The sequence below is a fragment of the Diadema antillarum genome, unplaced genomic scaffold, assembly GCF_040938485.1.
Source record: "Diadema antillarum isolate AM-2024a unplaced genomic scaffold, OU_Dant_1.0 seq00001754_RagTag, whole genome shotgun sequence".
NCBI lineage: Eukaryota > Metazoa > Echinodermata > Echinoidea > Diadematoida > Diadematidae > Diadema > Diadema antillarum.
Window position 1 is genome coordinate 342,376 of NW_027272436.1, and position 24,473 is coordinate 366,848.

General features: G+C 38.2%; 1 protein-coding gene across 1 annotated transcript; it reads left to right on the forward strand.

The window, feature by feature from the left end:
- Window positions 1–247: 247 nt before the first annotated feature.
- LOC139712080 (protein disulfide-isomerase TMX3-like) lies at window positions 248–24,253 on the forward strand. The gene is made up of 14 exons (XM_071623915.1): window positions 248–334; window positions 6,350–6,404; window positions 8,262–8,301; window positions 9,178–9,301; window positions 10,161–10,206; window positions 10,674–10,754; window positions 11,834–11,939; window positions 13,723–13,867; window positions 15,333–15,443; window positions 16,697–16,817; window positions 17,597–17,653; window positions 18,444–18,576; window positions 19,369–19,437; window positions 21,571–24,253. The coding sequence occupies exons 1-14, from the start codon at window positions 301–303 to the stop codon at window positions 21,802–21,804; spliced, it is 1,356 nt and encodes a 451-aa protein (XP_071480016.1). The 5' UTR covers window positions 248–300; the 3' UTR covers window positions 21,805–24,253.
- The last annotated feature ends 220 nt before the right edge of the window (window positions 24,254–24,473 follow it).

Genomic DNA, 24,473 nt, shown 5'->3' on the forward strand with positions numbered 1-24,473 from the left:
AACTAAACCAGCATGGATTTTATAGTGTGGTACTACACAGGGACACCGTGCCTGTGTGTGGCGGTTCAAGACCTTGCTTGGTTACGCCAGTAGATGGCGCACTACCAGTTGTAGTTGCATGATGAGCCAGCAGCACGCACGACTGCTCTCGATCTCGTGTATTACAGTATCGAAGCGGATCCCGGAACCTCGGTACAGTGTACTGGTGTGTGTAATAGAAACTGAACAGAAAGCATTGCATTGGCCATTGCAGTCAAGAGGAAGCGGTGGTGCCTTGTCGAGTGCAGAACAGAGAAAAACATGATGTTATCTCAAGTTTTAGCAGTTATAGGTTGTAAGTATTACTTTAGCGACGATGTATGATTTCTATCATTTTCGATAAAATTTGTGTTGCTTAGCTCACCTGTATTGGCTGTAAATTTACAATTGGCTGAACTTGTGAAGTCTAGTCTTCGTGTGTGTCTGTGTAACGCTAGTGTGAGTAAACTTTAACCCGGTCCGATGGCGATAGACATTTAAAGGAACTGTAAACTTTACAGTGTGGGGCAAGTCCAAGATAATGCGCGCGTTACGTATGGGACATTCAGAGACTTTTATGACCTGAAAAATAGTGTTAATGGCCTTTGATCATATTGAACTTCATCATGGTGATTGATATCTAGGAGAAGTATAAACATGTAAAAGATTGAGAAAAATGACCTTGACAATTATATTCTAGAAGAGAAAATATGTGCCGTTACGTATGGGACCAGAAAACTTTTGTTTTTTTGAACATTTTTTTCAACCTCAAAACTCTCTGAAAGTATTTCATTCTATAACTTGTAACTCACTGTGATAAAAGTCACAACACTCAAGATTATCACAGGTAAGTTTCATGTCATTAGGCAAAAAGCTCTAATTACAGGTTCTAATTAAAGACAGACATGACGTGTTACGTATGGGACAGTTACGTATGGGACAGTTTGTCCCCCATTCATTTAGTGTGTGAAGAACCATGTTTATGGGAATTTTGCATAATTATTGTAGTAAAATCAATTGAAACTACTCAAATACTGATCCAGATTGTCAAGGAAACATTATTCCCTGAATATTCACCATCATAATCATATTCAATCATATTTTCATGTTTTTATGACCAACCTGAGTATGCATGCCCTTTGTCCCCCATTCGTTTAGTGTGTGGAGAACCAAGTTTATATGGGTATTTTGCAAAATAATTTTGCTAAATAGCCATAAACAAATTTTTGCATAAATATTGAGGTAGAATCAGTTGAAATTACTCAAATGCTGTTCCAGATTGACAAGGGAACAATATTCCCCGTGTATTTACCATCATAATCATATTTAATAATATTCTATATTTCTTATGACTAACCTGAGTATGTATGCCCTATTTTTATCAGGATAGTTACTACTGAAAAATTGAATAGTTTAAAGTGTTTACTTCCATTGATGAAGGGCAGTTTGCCATTTAGTTTCAACAAAAAATGACTTGACACAAGAAATATTAATTTTAATAAATAAGCAATACCTGCTGCGTGGAACCCCAGTGATCGAGTAGATATATGTCTGTCTAGCAGTCAGGTCATTGATTCGTGTCACACCTCGGTATGTATACCCATGAATTTTGTCGTGGCTACATTGTACTATTGAAACTGAATAAGGACTATTTGTGTATCACTTGCAATAAAAAGGAATCATTTTACTTTATATATTTTTTTTGTATATATCACAACCATTTCAAATTGGATCTCCATCACATAAACTTTGAATTCCTCTAGTTTTAGGATTGTATGCTCTTTAGTAATTCATATAATTGGTTTCCAATCATCTCATTAAATGTTGAAAACTGAATCCCCATTTCTACAAAAACTATACCATCCCTTTAATGCTGATTTTTCATTGTGCATTTTGCCATTTTCCCCTCCCCCTTTCTGAAAATTGTTCAGTCAAGTACATGCATTGTTTCAAGTGTCTAAAACTCAAAAAGTAGCTACAATGTTGGGATGCTTTCTTCAGGATGATTGACCATTTGTGTACTGAGAGACCTTCCCAGCTAGCTACATGCATTCACATGCAATATGTATGGGGATGTCCCATACGTAACGCATTTGTCCCATACGTAACATTATTTTAATGCCTAATAGAATATATTTCTTTTACTGTTTTTTCTTTTTTCTATGGTATTTAGTTTCTCTAAACAATAAATTAGAACTTTCCAAAAGGGCATTAAAATATCCATAGCAATTTCAGAAAAAACCTAAAAAAATGACCTCAATTTGTTACGTATGGGACATCTCATGATAAGACACGAGCTAATTTGCATAATCATTTGCATAATCCCTAAATTTTTATACCAAGTTAAACTATTTGATGAACTTCTTATGTCCACATATTAATCAAATATCATATGCTTTCCTTTGAATTAATATGAATTTTTATAAATGTCCCATACGTAACGCTGTATTTCACATTTATGCAAATGAAGCCCTTGAAATTTGCATAAACTTACATAATATCATTTTTTCCTCCATGGAAATCAAAACTTCAACTCATAAGCTTCAAAATGATACCAAACACGTCAATATTGAGCAAAGATGAAATTTTGCCTTCTGAGGGGACCTTATCTTGGACTTGCCCTGTGATTGAGGGTATGGTAGCCCTACTACATATTGACCACCTTCTTTTAAACCGACCGCGTATAATTCGCGCACTGAACATTTAGTACGCACTTCTCTGCGCGCAAAGCACATAAATATGGATTGGCTTGGTTGAATGTAGATTAGGATGGTGTGGGAAAACGCGATAATTCACTGTTCATTAGGCCGGTTTTAATTAAGGACAAAATTTCGAATAAATATTTTCACCGAATCGTAATGACAGCACAATGTAATGAATGTCTATGGAAGTTTCTAGGCTTCTAAAAAGCTTCGTACAACACGGTGTTCAATACAACTCGGTTTGCGTGCATTGTCAATGCAAAAACAGCGGTCGATCCTAATAACGCGATTTACCGCGGGGAGCTGAAAAAAGGCCACGCAGGTTCGTCGGCGACATTTTTGCACTGAAACTTCGAATCAAAAAGGGAACAACGGCATTTGATAGAGCTGGATTTTCTCAATCACGTAGATCAAGTTTTTTACGTGAATTTCAGTGTTAAATATTCTTATCAAGCAAATAAACATTATTAGGCGGTCGATGAGTAGTAGGTCCAACCTAGACAGAAAGATCCGTCTGTCCGGAGGACTCTTTTATATTTTGCCATTAACGCTGTCCTCCGTAGACAGACGGAAGGTTGCAGTACCCATTGCTGTGTGGATGTTCTTAACCACTGTCTCTATGGAAAATTGGGTGAGGTACCTCACCCTTCTCGATTGCGTCTAATTCAAGGCCCTAGGTCGGCAAATTTAAGCTTGTATGGTGAATTAATTTTTTTAAGAATACGTTACACTCACCAGATTAATGAATAATCCAACATTTTAGGAGAATTTTCAACGTAAAACACAGCCTGTCGCGTCGTCACATTCAAACTGCAGAAACATACACTATGAATCTATTACAGTATTAGCCAATCACATGCGAGGTAGTTTCTACGTGTTTGTTTTACTAAAACACGTACCTCGCATGTGATTGGCTTAGCAATTGTTACAGATTCAAAATGGCGACTTACTGCTCGCGAACGGCGATGTTGCGATATCGATAAAATTTCTGCATTATAACCGAGGTTATGTGAGTATTTCGATTGCACAATGTGAGAAATTTATCCCAAATATTGCTGCATAATGTGTCATGTCATGTCATACTTGTTTGAATGTAAAAAAGCTGTCTGAAATTTGGTTTATCGTAACGTTTGATCTGTGCGCGACTGCTCCACACAGGAGCCGCAATCATTGACTTCGGTCTGTATACGGAGGGGATCCGTGAAGCCAGACGCAGTCTCCGCGGAACATTCCCCGACGGACAGATACAGACCGATCTTTCGGTCAAGGTCCAACCCTACCACCTATCGTCACCCTAAGCATCTGTAGCTTGTTTATTCCAAAAATATAAAACAAATTCGGGCATAATCGTGATATAGTCCCCACCGCTGCGTGTCCGTACACTACTAAATACAACCCTACCTAACCCTATACCCTAACCCTAGTCCATGGGTGCACGCGCACTGCGGTGGGGCCTATGTTGGGGACTATATGTAATATCACGATTATACCCAAATTCACCTAATTCTTACCTCAATATACCATAAATACTGCAGTTTTGAATGTTGTGAACGTCTCGTTGATTATGAATCTCTGTTTTAAAATAGCGCAATTTTAGTGCATGCAATCCGTTTTCTTCGCGCAGCTTAAAAAGGGTACCTAGCGATCGGCACCCCTTCCCTCCATAGTCACTCATAGGTAATACACATGAATTTCACAGCCATGCGTTGTTACTGAGCGGATGTGTAATTGAAATGTGTTTAGTTTGGGTTGTTTGTGAGTTTGATTTTCGTTTCTTCGTGACACTTAATCCCGCGCGTACCTTTTCGTTCTATATATGCAAACAGCCATGATACGCAGGGTGCTGATGTCAAGGTACCCTTCCGATAGGTAGTACAGTACTTACCATACTGGTTGAAGTGGGGATTCATGTTTTGAACATTCCTAAGTGAAATAATGAGAAACCTCTTATGAAATATGAAAGAGCATGTAGTTTTAAGAAGGATTCAATGTTTATTTGATGAAAATTGGTTTCCAAATGGCTGAGATATCCAAAAAAGTGATAATGATAAAAGGCGACAGGCCACGCCTTTTATTAGGATCTCTTTGTTTCACCTTGTTTTTGGATATCTCAGCCATTTCAAAACCGATTTTCATCAAATAAACTTTTGATACCCCTTAGAATTGCATACTCTTTGACATCACATAGAGTGGTTTCTGAATATCTTGCAAAACGTTAAAAGCTAAATCCTTACCTCGACCAGAACTGTACACACCCTTTAACATCATCTAAAGTTAGATCTACACAAATTAATGACAATAATGCTATAGAAACTCAGCATCTTGTAAGTTGTAGACTCTACGTGTTTTAATACTGAAGGCCACACAGGGCATTGTTTTCTAGAAGGCATAGTAAGAATGAGTGGATCACTATGGTATTAAACGCATTAAGTATGATCATAGAGTGGATGAAATGATTTCTGTAGTTTTCTGTAACGTTAGGCCTAACGTTAGGCCCTAACGTTAGTAATACAAAATATTTCATGGAGATCGTTGTCCGAAGTGAGAAATGTGTTCTACTGTCCCCGGAGGTGTGCAAAATTATCTAGAATCGAAGTCAAGAAGTAGAAACATGTATATATACGGTCTTGACACTTACTACCAAAGCAAATCAAGTCATGTGATGTACATTTTTTCTCACAAACATATGGTATGAGTACTATGAGAAATAGATTTCTACTGTTTTACGAAATATGATGATTACCATTCAAACTACAACCTACAAGCCCAACCATATCTTTTTGTTTTCTCATAATTTTGCATTATTTGGTTTATTCATTTCTAACAAGCTAATCATGTTCAGAGTCCAACGATCTGATACCTAACCTTAATTATGGGTTGTTGGGAATCATAGATGCAGAAATGAGTCCCCTTTGCCTCACAGACACACACAGCTAACACAGCCCTCACAGAAATGACGCTGTGTGAGTGCTGTGTTGCTGTAAGCTCAATAATTTTGAACAGACAAATGTTTGTGACAAGACAAGAAAAGGACAGAGAATGTTCAGACAAGTGAGAATGAAGAGGAAGCCAAATTGTTACATGAATAAAACATGTGGGTTTTTTTTCAGAATGTATTTAAAGAAAATAACATTATTTTGTTGCTGATGGTGATGTGTGTGATGTGCAGTAGGGGCCTACCCCCATATCCACCCTCTCTAAAGTTTACTTGTACAACAAATCTATGTAGTTCAAGCCATGGATACATCAGTGCAGTGACACAAGTGTAACTGGATGGAAAAGACGCACAATTTTTTGTTGTTCACACTGCCGCAATTCAAATGATTTCATTGTGGTATAGTGAATGATACATATTGACAAGATCCATTGTATAAATCCAAGTAAAGACCCAGATATATACCCACCATTTATTCTTTGGCTCATGTGACATATTGTAAATCTGTTAAACAATGGCTGATAACAATTTTGCAGATTGATGAAATTGATGAAATGGATGTATGCTGCTAGGAGTTAAAATCAATTTAGTTGACTTCAATCAGCATCACTCGAAGATGAGTGTAAATTGACATGATTTTCTTTCTTTATATATGTTGATTGAATTTATACTTTCTAATTCATTTCCTTATCAGTGTTCCTGGTGCCTGTGGACTTTGTCAGGGGGAATGTAATTGAATTAGATGATAGGTAAGTAAACTTGATGTATTTTTACTTTCCAATATGTATCAAGTCCTGGCAGTATGCTATATGATAATGTGATATGATGGAAGGACAAGAAAATTTGGAGAAAAAAAAACTTCAATCCAAATTGAACAGTCATTCACCCTTGGAAACAAAGCAGGAAAAAAATGTGACCCAGGGATATTGCATCACATGAAAACATTATCATTTATATTCTACATAGTTTTGCAAGTGATGAGCTCGTATTTGCATCATTTCATTTTGATATTCATATCATTACTATTATTCTTGCTCTTTCTTATCTTTTTGAGTCATAGTGTGTTTAGATTTAATCATATACAAAATGGACCAAAGACTCAATTACACTGGGTTTATTGTTATCAGGGAAATTTCATGAATATGGTGTACCTGTTACATTTTTGTTGAAAGGGAGCTAAACTATTGATAATGACATTGCATGTATTCATTTGGAAATGTAGGCTGTATAGCTGATAGCTGTGTGGTAAGAATATAGTATTTGAAGGTTAGACTGTAACCTAATTATGTGTTACCGGCATTATAAAATGCACCACATGGGGATGGCACGTGGACCTCCAGCAAACCAGGAAATGAGTTTGCCCAAACTTACACTTTGTACTTCCAGGAAATAATCTTGAGCAACCAGGAAGCAGAGAGCAGATTTATCTTTTGAAAATCTTCCATATCCTTCCAGCGTGCTCTAGATCTGTTTCATGGAGATGATATTGTTGGTTTATTAACCTGCTCTATTATGTAGTGGATGTTCTGTTTGAGTAGTGCATTATTGCCATATTTCATTGTTGAATACAATTGTAGCATACCACTGTGATCATGTGCTGTTGAACTGCTTCAATTTACTTCACATTAAATCATGTACATGGTTGTTGAAAGCACACATACTTCCAACATGTACATTGTAGGCTAATCCTGGCACCACCTATTACACATGTAGAGATAAAGTGACACACAATGCTCTTTGTGCATCATATGTGCAGATGAAGTGATTAGGACATTACAGATTAAAATACAACAATAGTACCATGGTATTTTCTGCAATGATATTGGCTGAAGCCAAATGGATGTGTTATCATATAGAGCCTTGATTTGGTTAAATTTTTTGCCTAGACATTATGACAATACAATGCAGGTCTCACATATTCCTAGCATTTATTATTTTTTTCTCCAATTCATTTTCAATTTATTTCTATATTTTCCTACATAAGGAAGATAATACATAAGACAAATACAAAGTATACAATGACAATTTATATCAATGAAAAATTTCAAACAATCAGTCGAGTCAATCAGTGATGCATATAAATGATACATAATCTATCTTAATTGGTAATGTAATGTGATAAACAACTAAGATTGTACACAGTGCACCTATTTGCATGCACATTAATCAAACTTACATGTATATGATCATTGCATTTGACAGCCATTAATCTGTATTTAAAGGAATTTTATGCTAAAAGAAAATATCAGCAGCACCAGAAATTGTTTGGGATATTTTGCATACAAAGATTGAAGTTTAAAATGATTGCTTCCATAGCAAGCACTGTCAAGTGGAGGGTATGTGGGCAAAATTTATTTTGTTGAGCTTTCAGGTCCTATAAAGTTATTGACTTAAGTGTAGAACTAAGTGTAAGTTTCAAGTTTTGTGCTTCTATGGCCAGTTTATTCTGACTGGTCGAAACTGTCACAATATGTTTTTTTCTGTTTCCATCACTTTTATATCACAACCTGCTGATATAATTACATTTCTCAGCATTTGATAAAAAGAATTCTATTAAAGTTCATTTATTGAATGAAAGATGAATGTCACTACCTCTTTAACTGCAGATTCCTGGATATAAAAAACCAGGGGAAATGGCTGGTGGAGGTGAGTCTTATGACCAGTGTTTGTATCTTAGCTAGACAGATAGCCAATGATATAATGAATGTGAACATATTACTAGTACCTATTTGAATGAATGGAGAGAGTGCTAGTAACAAGCTATTGAGTATTACATCCAATTGATACTCATGTCTAATCAAGCTTGTGAAAAAAACCCACACATTGCTATTTCAAGCAAGCTGATCAGAAACAGATGTAACATTTGTCCTCATGCTGTAAAATCTCACAGTAACCTGTCTTATTGGGAATCTCAATTTTCAAGTAGATGACAGTGTTGTACTCTTTGTTGTATTTCATGTTTCCTGTTGTCTAATGTAGAATGAAGATTGATCACAGGCCAAAACATCAATCATAACTCTCTATTAAAGGGATGGTATAGTCAGGTTTGGTTGAGATGGGGCTTCAGGTTTCCAACTGTTTTGTGAGATAATGAAAAATCTCTTGAATTCTGAAAGAGCATACACGTTTATAAGAGGAATTCAAAGTTTATAGGATGAAAATTGGTTTTGAAATGGCTGAGATATCCTAAACCAAAGAGGTTCTAATAAAAGTTGGGACCCACCTTTTATTATATTAAGACCACTTTGTTTTACTTTGGGTGGTTTTTTTTTTATATCTCAGCCATTTCAAAACAGATTTTCATCAAATAAACTTTGAATTCCTTGTAGAATTGTCTGCTCTTTAGTATTTCATAAGTGGTTTCTAAGGATCTCGCAAAAAGTTTAGATATGAGTCCCCATCTCCATCAGAACTATGATTAGGTGGTACTGTAAAAGTGTGAATTTTGGTGCTGTTGAAATTTTGCACATTTTGTGCAATATGAAACTCTGCCCTGAGTTATTCATTGTGTTCTTTCAACAGTTCTATGCCCCGTGGTGTGGGCATTGCCAGAAGCTGAAGCCGGTATGGGCTGATGTTGGGCTGCAGCTCATGAAGACACATCCAAGGCTCCATGTAGCAAGGCTGGACGGCACACGGTTCTCCAGTGAGTAGCACAGCCAGTATGCACTCCGCTGATCTGATTTGCTATCTAGTAGAAACGGATGTTTAGTTCATGGACTGCAGAACTACAACTTTGCCCTTTTAGGAAAGAGAGAGAGATATACAGTGCGTATAAAAAAAAGCAATAAGATTTAGTTTCAATTTGTTAAGATTTTGTTAACTTTACACCAAAGTGAGTAGCAACATCTTAAAGCCACATATCTCCTCTTTCCAGTGACATCTTATTCATTCTTACACGATCATGGATGGCTGAGTAATCATTCTTTTTGGACAGTGGGTCAAAGTGGACTTGGGACCAAGTTAAGGCACTGCAAGAATCAATGCACCTTGTTGCGTTTTTTTTTTATACGCACTGTAGAAAAGAAAAATGTAAAAATCATCTATACAATTTCTTGCCTGGGTTATCTGGCCCTCTGATTTCTGCATGATTTGTTTTTTTCTGTGGGTGGGGGGGGGGGGGGATCTCATTTGAAGAGCATTTAAAGTTTAAGATTTTTTCTTCTTGTAAGTTTGTGGACATGCCACTTTGAAAATGTATGTCCATTAAATATGTTTGTATCAAATTTTTGTTTGTATAAGGCGTCTGAGATATTCGAAAAGTATTTGTGTATTTTTTTTTTTTTGCAAACACTTTGTTGCTAAAGTAAACTTTTTTTAATACTAGCTTAAGATTCATTGGAAGCAAGTTGAAAATTCTCACTTGATCGACATGAGAAAGCATAATGATTTATGATATTTCATCTCGACTAGTACCATGGATCCTTGATTTCCATAGATTAATGTATGGACCACAAGTAACAGTTACTAACATTTTTCACTTCTTTTCTATTCTTTGCGAACAGGGGTAATGGATGCTTACGATGTCAGAGGTTTCCCATCCATCAAATAGTAAGTCTTTTCAGATTACCGGTTAAAGATTCATTTCTTACACACTGTAAAAGTGGAAATTTTCATGCAACCAGAAACTGACATAAAAATAAAATATCATATGGCATTTTTGTTTGTGTGCGTTTGTAATGTACAACACTTATAATGTGTAAAGCAAGCGGACATTTCAAAAATATGATTGTGAACACATTGTCTAATATCATGACAATCTAGTTAAATGGAAATCTAGATAATAATGGTGGTCAGGATATCTCAGGTTTATGCATTGCTCATTTACAGATATGTCCGTAAGTCAAGAAGCTCAAGATATTGCTGCGATCACGACAAAAAATCAAAATCAATGGCCCAGTGAGAATGTAGATTTGAACAATAAGTAGCAGCTTCCATTACAAGCTCTCATGAGTCTATTGTGAGGGCATGCTGCAGTACGACTTTGAGGCTCACTGTCCATTTTTCTTCCACCGCAGTATTGAAGGTGACAAAGTCTTCACACACAATGGTGGAAGGACGAGTCAAGATATCATCGATTTTGCACTCAAAGCTCAAGGGTAAGTCGAAGAATCACTCTACATGATGAAATTGACCGTAAACTTGGAGGAATGAAGACAGCCAAAATGAGATGGAAACAGTGAAGTAGTTTTTCAGAGTGTATTGACCTGTATATAGCCTATAATCTAGGCAGAGGATATGCTAAACGTCTGATGTGGCAAGACTATAAACAGTGGATGTGTGCGACGTATCCACTGCCTATATCCACTCGTCTTGCTTTAGTTGTTGTTTTCTTATTATCGCCTATGAATCATTGGCAGTCTCATACGAAAAATTGCTACCGATTCATAGTCTAGTATAAGAAAACAGCAAAAGCAAGATGAGTGGATATGGGTGGTTGGTGCTGCCACTGTTCATGGTCTTGCCGCATCACTCGCATCAGACCTATCGCTTAGCAAATACAATAGTCCCACCGCATCAGACTTTTAGGGTAACATTAAAGACAATAGCTGCATCATCCGCCTAGATTATAGGCTAACCTGTATGTATCTACATTTTTTTTACTCAGACAGAATGCTGAGATAGTACCCTCCTTTTGTGTGCCGGAACAATATCATGATATCATAAAGTCAAGAATAAACCTTTTGTTTGCATTGTTATTCATGCTGTCTTTGAATGTCATGTTAAATTAATGTCGCTTAAGAACAATAGCATTGTAATGGAATGAAAGACAATTAGTAAAAAGCAGCAGGTTTTGGAACCTGGCTGATTGAAATGGCTAAGTAGATGAGATCAACAGTCGGTGGACTCTGCTGCTCTTCTTGCTGAAGATATTGTCAGTCAGAAGGGAAGTCTGTTCATATCATATGTGTGGAAACGATGAGATGTCTTTCACCAATTTTAATGTGAAATACACAGAAATCCACTGAAACTTTGACTGCCAGTTTTCTCAAGAAGCAGTGTTTCTTCCAGATACTTTATTCCTGATGTTAAACTGTATGATCATAATTGCATCTTAGTTTCATCTTCATTGTTTGCCTTATGCACCATTAGTGAGCATAATTATTATGTGCAAATGTTATACATGTTACATGCATTTGTTGATGTGAGCCCACTGTATTTTGACTTCCTCCCACAGACCAGCAGTAAAACAGCTAACAAGTGCCAGCAGTTTGGAACAGTTTCGGGCCAAAAAGGATGTCTTCTTTGCATTCATTGCTGAAGATATGTCCAGCGAATTTGCTGTAAGTATGCTTATGAAGCTCACTGAAAAATTGTATAAAGCAAAGCTGGGAATGTGTGTGTTTGGGGGGGGGGGAGAGATTTGTGATATTTTTATGCATAAAGGACACACTGGTTGACATAAAATATGTAATTACTTTGTGAGATTATCACATTTGTTCAGAAAAGTCATTGAATGTTTCTAGTCATTGTGTGAAACAAAGGCCAGCAGGTAAGGTGGAGTGAGGCGAGAGAAACTGTAAAATGAATGGTGTCTGCTCAAGACAGTTGAATGACTCTATTGCTTCTTTGCAAAGCTCTCAATTCTCGCTATCGCCCATGACGTAAAAAGTACCCGGATGTGGCTTTTTCGTCAAGATGTAGTGCACTTGGTAGCAAGGGCACTTCCGGCGCGGAGCATAATTTGCACAACGCTAACGTGCGCGTACGTGTACCTTACCTATAGCGCAGCGCCGACCACGGATACTAGTACAGTAGGCCCCTGTAACCGCCCGAGCCAGCGAGTGGCCAGGCCTGTCATACTCGTACACTGTAGTCCCCGCCGGCGGCCGGCGTTGCATTAGCATGCACCACTGCACGCAGCGCATAAAGGTAACACATACCGGTACCGGTACCGGTACAGCGTACTGCTTGATCATGCGGCGATCGATGTGCACATCACAGATCAGTCATCTCTACATACGCTGAAAATATGCTGGAAAATATTTACCCACCTGGATATACAGTATATCGTCATGGAATGCCCATCTTTTTTTTTTAATTTGTTCTCTGTCGAAATGTCGCGAACACAATCGGGAACGAACAGTGATCTCGCACTTATCCTGTCTCCGAAGCAACTTCTTCCAAGTAAGTACGTACAATGTATACCGTGCGTAGTACGTAGGCAATAGGCCTACTACCTAGTGCTACTACTAGTACCACTACTAGTAAGTCGCGCGTGCACGTACTGCGCTGTGGAGTCACCCGCAAACTTCACCCACGCAGCCACGTCACGTCTCGCATGCCAGTAAGGGTCCTATTTCTGCAGATTTTTTTCATTTATTGTCGTGCGAACAACACATGGCAGCTTCGCAGCAACAACCAATAGTCGTATTAACAGCAATTTCTTAAGAATGGAGAAATTTCAAATCATATTAAAGCTGTAATTCAAGTCGAGAAAACCGGAAGTACACGTAGAATACAGTCGGTTGTGTGTGTAAATAACATTAGTCAGGTATCACGCGCGTACGAACGAAAGTGACTTTGCTACCGGACTATCCCATAATGCACCGTAAATGACGCTTAAATCAACATCCGGGTACTTTTTACGTCATTGGCAATAGCGAGAATTGGAGATTCAGTCCATCATGTTATAAATGCATATAGTGGGGGGGGGGGTGAAAGAATAATATGCATAAATAATTGACCATTTGCAAGATAAATGTCTCTCTCTTCACATCTGAAATATCTTTGTCTTCTTCTTTTTTTGATGCCAGGGAAACACAGTTGAGAGATTTGATTTGAGATATTATAGGTCACATTTTGTTTCAGGAAATCACATTTTTAATGCAAAGTAGTGGCGTCACATGGTCATTAAACTTTTAAGATGAAAAAGAACAGATAATGACAATTGGATATATAGTTTTTGTAAGTTCACTCATTCATTAAATGTAATTCTCCTTTCTGTCATGTTTTCTATAACCCTCTGTCTGGTGCATAAACCCCTGTCTGATGCATTTTATGACAGCAGTAATATAATTGAGAAATACTATTATGTTGTGTTTTTTTTTTCCTATCTTTCTGAAGAAAACTTTTTCAGAAGTAGCCGACAAAAGGATCCTAGATGCATTTTACTACCACATACAGCCCAACGTATTGCCCGACAAGCTCAGGCCTGAGGAAACACCGGCTCTCCTTGTCTTCAAAGATGATAAATTTTACCAGTATTCGGGTAAGCCAACCCTCTTCTCTGTCTTGATGGGTGCTTAGTCATCATATAACATCATGACCCCTCCTGACACTCACTCATTGATGGTGTTAGGGGCAGGGTTGTCATGATATACCAGTATTGCAACCCCAGGAATATGAGTTGTCTCATTCCTATTAGTCAAGCTTTTAAAGGCGTAAGAATGTAGGAGAAAATCAGGCTATATGTTAATGTATGTATATATGATAACGTTCATATGCCTTGAAGGACAAGTCCACCTTCATATACATAAGGATTGAGAGAATGCAGCAATATTAGTAGAACACCTCAGTGAAAGTTTGAGGAAAATTGGACAATCCGTTCAAAAGTTTTAAGTAATTGCGCAGTCACTGCTGGAAGAGAAGACTACTACAGTGTATGATGTCACATGCGTACAACTATATAAGGAAAATAAAAAGAGAATTTCACAAAACTTTACTTTTTGAATAAAGTGCACAGTTCTTCGACTTACTACTGATGTATGTTAAGGGTAATATTATTCCCCCTGCCTTCTGAAAGAGAGAAGTTGAGTGTTCTTTTGTTATGGGAGAAAAATGGAAATATGTTGAATTTTCTTTATTCTTTCTTTATATCGTTGTACTTATGTGACATCACAAGCTATAGTAGTCTTTTCATCCAGCCGTGACTAAGCAGAAACTTCAAAAATTCATAACTTTTTAACGGATTGTCCGATTTTGCTCAAACTCTCACTGATGTGTTCTACTGATATTGCTGCATTCACTCAACCCACATGTCTATGAAGGTGAACTTGTCCTTTATCTGGCGCGATCTATTCGTCTCTGGATAGGGTATGGTTTCTATGAAAAGGCCCTTCATACGGGCCGTCACACTGAATGTATCACCTAGGTCACCTAGGAAGGTATGTTAGCTGCTTTATGTTGCATGTGTCAAATTCTGCCTAATTGAAAATTGCTTGTCTTTCTGTGAGTGTGTCATGTTTAGTTACTGTTTGATGCCTTTAATATACAGTTCTGTTCTCTATTTTTGCATTTTATCAGTTTGCAGAATACCCATATATTTTTCATTCAAATTTACAGCAATGGCAAATTACTGAAAATGAGCCATATGAGATACAACCCATTATTGGTGTCAACAGTATTTCTCCCCCCCCCCCCCCATGCCTTTGCATCAAGGGTCTTGAAGATGTTTTAGTTTCTGGTAATATGGGACTCAGATATGCTTAAATGTTCCTTTCAAATCACAGCGAATGATTTGATCGTGGAAATGCTAGAAGTTGTGCTTGTGCGTATACATGTCAAATAATAACTGTTTAGCATTATTATGGAATAAAAGTAACTATGTTGGTTTTGATGGTGGTGGTAATTTTTTAATGCTTGCAGGGCCTCTATTTCCTTCATTCTTTTCTGTACTTAACAATTTTCAAAGTGTGTACTGGTATGTTTATATTATTTGATTATGTGTGTTTCAGTTCCAGCAGGAGGTGTGTCAGAATCTGATCTGTCAAACTGGATTGGAAGTGAGATGTTCCCTGCATTTCTCAGAATTGGCAATGATAATATCAACCCTATTGGAAGGACAGGTGAGAGCAAAAAGGACCCTCAGACTAGAGTTGTGTCTGGCCGTGGCGTAATCTCTTCCATTAGTCCAGTCCATGTCCAGTGTATTGGCCTGTATGTGCAGACTGAATATTGTCAGTGGGTTGACGAAAGCTTGTATGCCACTTTTTGTTGAAAATCACTCTTAGGGATTATTCATTTAGATAGATTAGTCTAGTAATGACCTGTCCAACTCCTAGCTGCCTAACCCCAAGAACGAAGCCACCATGGCATATCAATGGAAAGGCGATACCATTTGTTCTAGTGCTGTGGCTGCCATGTTTATTTGCTTATATATGTTTGTTTATATATGATGTATTTGAGATAAAAAGTTTCTTTTGCCCCAACTATCATATGTTGAAGTTCCCCTGTTGTTTTTCCTCTCCGATTTTATTGTTGATGATACCTTGTATATCACCATTTACACAGAACATCCTAAAAACTGTGATTCACCTCACACAGGAAAGTTATGATTTTGGGGGTCGTAGTTCTAGCTGGCATCTGTGTACTGGCTATAAAGTTCACATGGTTATTGGCATTCAGATAAAAAAAGAAGAAGAAAGAGAGGACTAGAAGTGGATAAATGATAACCAAAGAAAACTTTGACTATTTTCTGGGAAACTTCACCAAATGCACTATATGAACATACCAGCTTTATAAAAGAAGGTATTACTGTAAAAGTGGTTTCTTTCGCATACAGAAACTTTCGCGGTTTCCATTGGTGCCGACTTTTTCGCGTGTGTTTAAATTCGCGGTCGGTAATGATAGCATTGTAACAAGCAACGGGTTCAAAACATTTTCGCGTGATGTTAAATTCGCGGTTCAACCTCAAAGCGCGAAAAGCGCGAAAATAAAACCACCGCGAAAGAAACCACTTTTACAGTAAAATTTATGGGCTTTATTCCTGTAAGGTCCTTTTAACAAGCTGTCACATCAGCTGCACATAGTAGATGCTATGTACTACTTGGAATCCAGTTTGCATTTGCTGTGTCAGTCTGGATTCAAGCAAGCTTTCTGGTTGTTATGGACAACTTTTGTTTTAAAGGGGCACATCAACTTTGAATCTATTTGCAGGTCAGTCCATGAACAGTGGTTTACCCAAATCGAAATATGCTGTTTGGCACTAGAGTGTTTGCATGTCTTTTGTTTGCTTGCTTGTTTTGTTTGTTTGTTTGTTTGTATTGTTTAATGCACAAATATCACTGAATATAATGCACTGTGTTCTTTCCCATGACAGAAAAGTTAATTGCTGTGGGCCTGGTCTACCCAAGTGCCAACGTATACAAGAGTCATCCTCACAGCATCATGCTGGACAAACTCAGGGATGTAGCCATCGACTACAGAGACACATATCAAAAGTAAGAATTTGACTCCTCATTTTTCAAAATAACAAAGGAACATTTTTGTCGTAAGTTTGTGCTGCAGTGACTAGTCAGTTGATTAGATAGAAGAAACCATCTTCCCTTTAAAGACCTGCATGTATTATAATCTTATGTTTCTCCTTTTTGGGAGATAGTGGTTGTGATGTGTGTATGTGATTGTTTTTGTTGCCAGCATATTTATGTTTTATGCAGCTTAGATACAGATCCAGTCAAGGCAAACAGCTCTACAGGACCAATACTGTCACTGATTTTAGAAAATTTAGGATGCAGGGAGATATATAAATTCCTGTTGGTCAGTAGCAAACTGGGAATGATTTTAAAGGCTGCCTCACGGGAAGAATTACCTACTCCCATACCAGAAGCATCTGTTGGGCCCATGGGACTTGAGCTGCATCTGCAGAACAGGGGGGCATTCATGAAACATTTTGTCAGATATTTTGTTCTAGTAAATTTGCTCTCAGCCAATCAGATGCAAGGATTTCAGAAACTTGTAACAGTTTGTCCACAAAAAAAAAAACATCTGATGAAATGCTTTGTGTTATGAAATGCCCCCAGGAAATGTTCTATGCTGAAGGTAACAATCCTGTGGTAACAATATCACAGGCAGTCCCAGAATGTCAAAGAATAGATCGTCTGACTTGACAGGAAAAACATATCGTGGGTCATGTGACTGGCCCTTGACCAATCACATTGTGCAAATCTCAGTATGTGGGGCAGAATATAAATTATCTCATTTGTCCATTTTCCTTCCACAGGAGAGTCCAGTTTGGATACATGGAAGACAGCAATCTTCTGAGTGATATAATTTTAAGGTGAGCAATCAGAGAAAGGGATTGGAAATTAACAACAACAATAATAACAATAAAACATACACAGAAACATCTCACAGAAAAAGGTACAATAATATCCAGTCTTAGTCCAGACTAATATCTAGTCTTTTGATATATGAGTTTGAGAAGTACTCAAAAGGGTTTGCAACATCTACTGTTGAACGAAGCTTGTCACTAAACATGTGCATCAATATGTTGTGCATGCATGACTTGCCTCTGGTTTTGTTACCATTTTCTAATATTCTCTAGAGGGTTATGAGATCTACAGCAGTGGAAGCATCCCAGCGTAATATTAACATCACTGTTGATACCACCTGTCACCTACCAATTATGTGCTTTTGCAATTTTCAGTGACAATTTGAGGGAATGTGTACTTTTCATTTAAAAAAATTAATATATGAAATTCTCTTTATATTTTCTTTGTATTGTTCCATTACCATGACATGAGGAATCGTAACATTCTTTTTGAGTGATGACTGCAGATGGATTTAGCCAAAATTTTAGAAATTAATTTCTTTTGAAAGGATTGTCCCATTTCCTTAAACTTCTCTGATCTGTTCTAATTTGCATGCATTCTCTGCATTTACATACACTGTATGTTGTGGTATAATTCTCCTTTAAACAAAATGAAATGAAAAAAAGGAGAGATGGCTCAGTTGTCATCATCAGGTCGTTGAGCTCAGGACCTTGGCTGCTGCAGGCAAACTGTCTGCCCCTTTAAGTACCACATCCCCAATTAGGTTTGTTTTATACTCTGCCTCAACCTTCTCAGATCGGTGGAGGTACCGGGCATCTTTGTCATCGATCCCGTCACCTACCTCTACTACGAGCTGGAGAACCCGCTGGAGCAGACCGAGGAATCCCTCGTCAGCTTTATCAACTCCATCATCGAAGGCACTGCCGAGGTATGATGCACTTCCTCCTCTCCGTGTTCGTTTTGCAGACAAGAAACTCAGTTAACCCCATCCTCTGCAAGTTCGTGCAATGCTGCCCATTTTTGAAACATATCATTATTGTTATCAGTTATCCAGCAAAAATTATATAAAAAAGGAAATAAAGGAAGGTAGTGTCATGTGGGCTTGGTTTCACAAAGCCAAACCTCTGTCACATTTGCCTAGAAGCATGTAGGCCCTTTCTGAGCATCATTTTAACGGACTTCAGCACTTTATAAGAGGCCACTATTATTGTTATTATCATTACTTGTCAAATGTCAACCAACATGGAGGATGTACATGAAAACATTTACAAGCATTGATGACATGTGCCCATGTTTAAAAAAGAGATTGAGTGAAAGGGATACAGAAAGGATAATAAAAGGGTTGATTGGCACACTGTTGAAATCTTAGCGAAAGACAGTGAGCAAGCACCCTGTTTGGAATACGAGTGTGTTTTAACCCATAAAGAGCTATGTAATTGAGACCAGCCATCACAAACGATGACAAATATTGTTTGGCAAGGTGGACAAATGTTGGATATCAGCTTATTTCATCCACAGAACACTCAGTATGTAGAGTTATTAGTTTCCTAGTCACAGCAAATCATCCTGAACATAACAAGGATTCGTGGACTGGAGAAATGTTCTGTATTTTTTACTCATTTATTTTTTGTCTATTAATTTCTTTGGAATTGTATATCACTTATAAGTACTGATGTCTTCAAAATTTCACATGACATTTGCCTGTTTTTGTTTTACCCAGGCCAAAGGAGGCAACAGTTTCCTGAGAAAGATCTACCGTGTATTCTATGAAATCGTCAAGAGTATTGTGGTGAGTTAAGCAAGAGGCTCTTACACTTGATGCAGTATTGTGCATTCTGAGACATTCCACCAGATCCACCATCCATTCAGCTAAATAACCCATCATATCTTGAGAGAGAGAAAAAAAAATATTGTCTTGTTCTCATTTAAATGATATTGGCGAAAGGCTGTTGTGGGACTAGCTGAGATCATTATATTTGCATACCCCCAAAACAGAAACATTTGCCCATTTGAGAGAAATATTCACCTTAATTTAATGTGTTGCCAGTTTGAGGATAGGTTATAGACTTAGTGATTTAGTGAATAATGGGAAATGACCTAAAATAGGACTCAATCTGAAGATGATTTTTATCTTCTTCTTTTTTTCATGCTATCTCCTAAAATGCTGTGATTATAATTAAGGTTGTAGCAGAATATAGCACCAAACAATGGGATATGTCATTACTGACACTTGACAAGTTTATGGAAGTCTTTCAAGCTTCATGATGCTTATGTATGCTTGATACACCTGTGTTGTACTGCAACATTAGGTATTTCCCTGTCAGGTACATAGTCTTTAAGCGACTGAACATTGCATGTCATTCACAAGTGTGATGTTGATGTAACTAGAAGCAAATGTCCAGTTGTCATTTAAATCTTTTGATAATGAATTATTATTGTTATCCCAAATAACTTACAATATGTGAAACTTAAAATGTTTGCTGTTGTGATCAATTCAAGATGGAAAAATTATGTAACATATAGAGTTTGATACCAGTATAGAATAAATATGAAGTCATGAGAATTTCCATTTGAAATTGGGCAGCTGATATCAACACTGTGATAACATTACTGCATATGTTTCTGTCATCTACTGCTTGACAAAACTAATACATCACAGTCCAGATTTCTGCGTGCCTAATACATCACACTCCATATTTTTGCATGTATAGTATTTCAAGCTAATGTAACAAACTAACAAATGTGGCTTAATCTGAATGAATAAAACCAGAAATTGTCAGTCAGTGCCACTTGCTTCTTTGTCAATGTAACCGGGTCTTTGCATGAGCATAATTTTGATAAAGATATACGAGGACGCCCCCATCATAATGAGGTCCCTACCTCATTATAACCAGGACCTCGATGTAGACTTACATAAAAAACTAAACAGCTTAATACAGTGATGCAAAATCAGGACTGCGGAATTCATCTCATTGTAAGCGAGCTCAATATGACCAGGGCCCCGTTTCATAAAGTTGTTCGTAAAGTTACGAACGACTTCCAAGCGACTGGTGATCAGTTCTTGTGGTGAATTATTGAAATTCTAGTAAGTGTAGCACATCGCAACTGATCACCAGTCGCTCGTAAGTTGTTCGTAACTTTACGAACAGCTTTATGAAACACCCCCCGGGTTTCATGTTTATAGAAATGTGTTATCCAGAATGGTATGTGATGGTATCTTTGTAGTGATGACATCAATATGTTCTTCCTCTTCCTCCACAATTTCATTCTTGTAGCTACTGTGGCAAACGATGCCACTAGTGGCATGCATAGCCCTGTGCTTCCCCCTAGGGCTTGTTGCGCTCTGCTGCTACGACTGTGCCCAGTCCCGGAGGAGGGGGCGCGGGAGGGGTAGACGTAGGCTCAAGTTGCACGCTGTGTGAGACACGAGGGCATAGGGAGAGAGGACGGGAGGTAGAGGGCGCCCTCCTCCGCAGGGACAAACGAGACCAAGGCATGCCAGGTGTGTACTCACTCTGCATGTATTGGTCTCGTGGTGTCCAGCACGCTGCACAACAGCAAACATTTTCTAAGCTCAGCTCACTTCAGTTTGGTTGAAACATGCACAATTTGTGTCATCTCCTAAGAAACACAATCGCATTACGTAGGTTGAGCTCCTCAGCACTTATAATTGTTTACTGCATTGACAGCCAAGCGTAATGCTTCTACAGACTACTTGACGAGGGTAAGTTGCTCATCAACAGACCAATCAAAAATGTATTGCTTCTGAGCAGATAGAGGGATGCTGTGGAATTGGACAGTAGAAAGTTACCAAAGTGCATACATAGTGTCCATGTCTAGGATGTGGGTAATTGAAGAATTTTTTCTGTTGATGTGCTGACCAGCTGTTTCTTCCTCTCATCTCCCTGTCTCTCCTCCCCAGATGATGTGGCTGGGCCAGCCCATCCTGATGACCCTCCTCATCGCCCTGCCGACGATCCTCATCTCCTTCATCTGCTACAGCATCTGCACGGCGGAGCCCATAGATGAGGACGCCGACATCAGGGACAGCGAAGACGAAGAGGAGGACGATGACCCCAATGAGGCCGACAAGGACGGGAAGATGATCGAGGAGGTCGGTGAGACGAATCCCTCTGGGCACCAGAAGACGGAATGAAATACGATGTCAAAGCTTCACCGCCCCCTTTTTTAGTCCAGTACAGTAGGTAAGATTCAATGCTTTTGACTCTAAAGGAGAAAGGCAACTCTGTAGGAATAATTGCTCCTAGGTGAACATGTACAGGTATCTTCCACATTGGGGGAGATTAAGGGAAATGATTGAAAGGGGTCAAGGCAATAGAGTACCAAAGTGATGATGTCACAGTCTTTTGTTATAGCTTGAATTGGAGCCAGGTGCAAGCATGGTAATAGCAACAACAATGTTAACAGATATTCTGGCCAGGTGAGGTTGTTTAGAACCAGTTTCCATTGCAATGAATGGCTATAACATCACACTTTGGTACTCTATTGAGTTTCATCAGTGTAAAAATGTTGAGTAGGAATCTTTATGGCAATACCCACCCCCCCCCCCCCCAAAAAAAAAAAAGAGAGAAAAAACAGGAGATTAAAAGAAATAGATAATACAATCGCAATTGGTCCTGTAGCTGTGCTTAAGTCTGTGCAATTACCTGCCTTCCCATTGAATGCATACTGGTAGCTTTAGTAACATATTTGTCTCATCTTGGTATGTGTATCAGTAATTCAAGGACAGACCTTTGATTTGACCTTACAACCCGCGTTCACATAAGTCCCCACAAAGCGGGGAAAATCCCATGCTGTGGGACTTTCTCCTCAAAAACCATAATGTGAACACTCGCTGGGACTTGTCCCCTTGTCCCCTCAAAACAAGTTGAGTCCGGGGGCAAGATTTGGAGGGGGAGAGTGACCTTAGAGCACAATTGATAGCATCCAGCCGTATTCATGAAATCTGCCCATGCGCTGTGCCTGGTTTCAAGTGGTAGAGCTGGCCCCAAGCCTCAATTGCCCTCACAGCTCGGGGACAGATGCTATAGCAATGTGGACGGTCAGTCGTAAAAAAGATTTGAGATCTCTAGTGACTGTCCCAGCAATGCGGGGTCCAATGTGAACGCTGGGTAAGTCGGGTCTAACTGCACTGTTAGATGGATAAGTTTATATGTGACTGTGGTCAATGTTGTCAAGACTTCTGTTTCATTTCTAAAGATTTATGTCACTAATAATTCTGCTTATAGATCATGGTTTGGCCAGAACTTTAGGTAATGTGTACTCTTTATGCTACAACACTGTAGGTATAGTGTGTTTGAGTACCACAAACCAAGATTTTTTACTTCAATGATAATTTGTTTCAAATATTGTAGTCTATAGCACACTTTCTGTACATTCCCTTTTGATCTGGTCTAGATTGATGTATAATGCTGTAGTCATTAAGTACTGGTGTGTGTAAATTTAAGAGAGAACCAAGATAGGTGACAATGACTGACATTGCCAGATATATAAGAGGTATTTTATATTATCACTATATTTCACAGACAGTCACAATGTATATGTATGTACATAAGGCTTCTTTATACAAAAGTTTTGCAAAATCATTTTTCTGACTGGCTATGTGACAGAACAGTTTGAATGCCTAACTACAGCAGACATTCTTAACCCCGACATCTCAAACAGTTTGTTTTGCTAATGATCACCAGCAGAAGAGATCACCAAGGGACAAATTAATCTTCTTTTCTGCATATTTCACTGAAGTACCAATTTTTTTAGATTTCATAGTTGTCTGAACATGGGCATTGCTATGTCGCATATAATGGAAACTTTGTGTCATTCTCCCTATTGTTGTTATGTGGAGCTAAAGAATAAAGCAAACAAGCTAGACATAAAACCCATACAATATTAATCTATATGAGATTGTAAGAGGGATCCTAGTTTAGAACTAACTTTATTCATATCTGTTGCCATTGGGACAAAGCACTTAATATTTTACAAGTAGTATGCAAATTGTAGTGTAGTTCTCACTTGATGTAGATACAGTTCTACAGGATGTAGACTTAGATGCACATGACATGCCGGCAATAATGCAGTATGAATGTGGCAAGCAAGAAGTTCGTCGTAAGTGTGTGCGTTTTATGTCAGGAGATGGTACTATCAAGATCAGTAAAGTACTGATGCAAAAAGCAATGAGTTTAGCAAAGTTTGAGTGAAATCAGACATGTGTTTGGAACGTTAGAGTCCTGTCCATGTCACTGCAATGTCTTGATTGAAATATCGAGACATTTTGGTTGTTGTCATTGGCTACGTTTTCATTTAATAAGACTCTTGAAGGTCTTTGAATGGGCTACCATTACTTTCATGCCCTTCAACTGCTTTTTGTTGTTGTTTCATTCATGTAAACCTGTCATGCTCATTCGCAAGCTGGTTACATACAGTGGAACCTTGTTATAATGAGGTTGGATGTGGTTAGATACCTGATATGACAAGACAATATTCCAGGTCCCTTTTCTTTTTATATTCTTTTGTTTTTATCCACGATATAATGAGATAAGCGATACAGTTGATTCCCATTACAACAAAGTTCTCGGGACTGGCAGTTTTCTTTCGGATGTACGAGGGAGAGATCTAGCGCCTCGCATAAGCCTTCCTTGATCAGTACGTCATCTGTTTCCAACACGGACACGTACTCTAACAAGATTTATTCAGTGTATACGTAGCATTCAGACTGCGATGTATTGTGCACAGTTTTGCCATAGGTTTCTTGTGTGGAGAACTTACACGAATCTGTATATGTGGGACTGTAATAGAGATCGCCGTGTG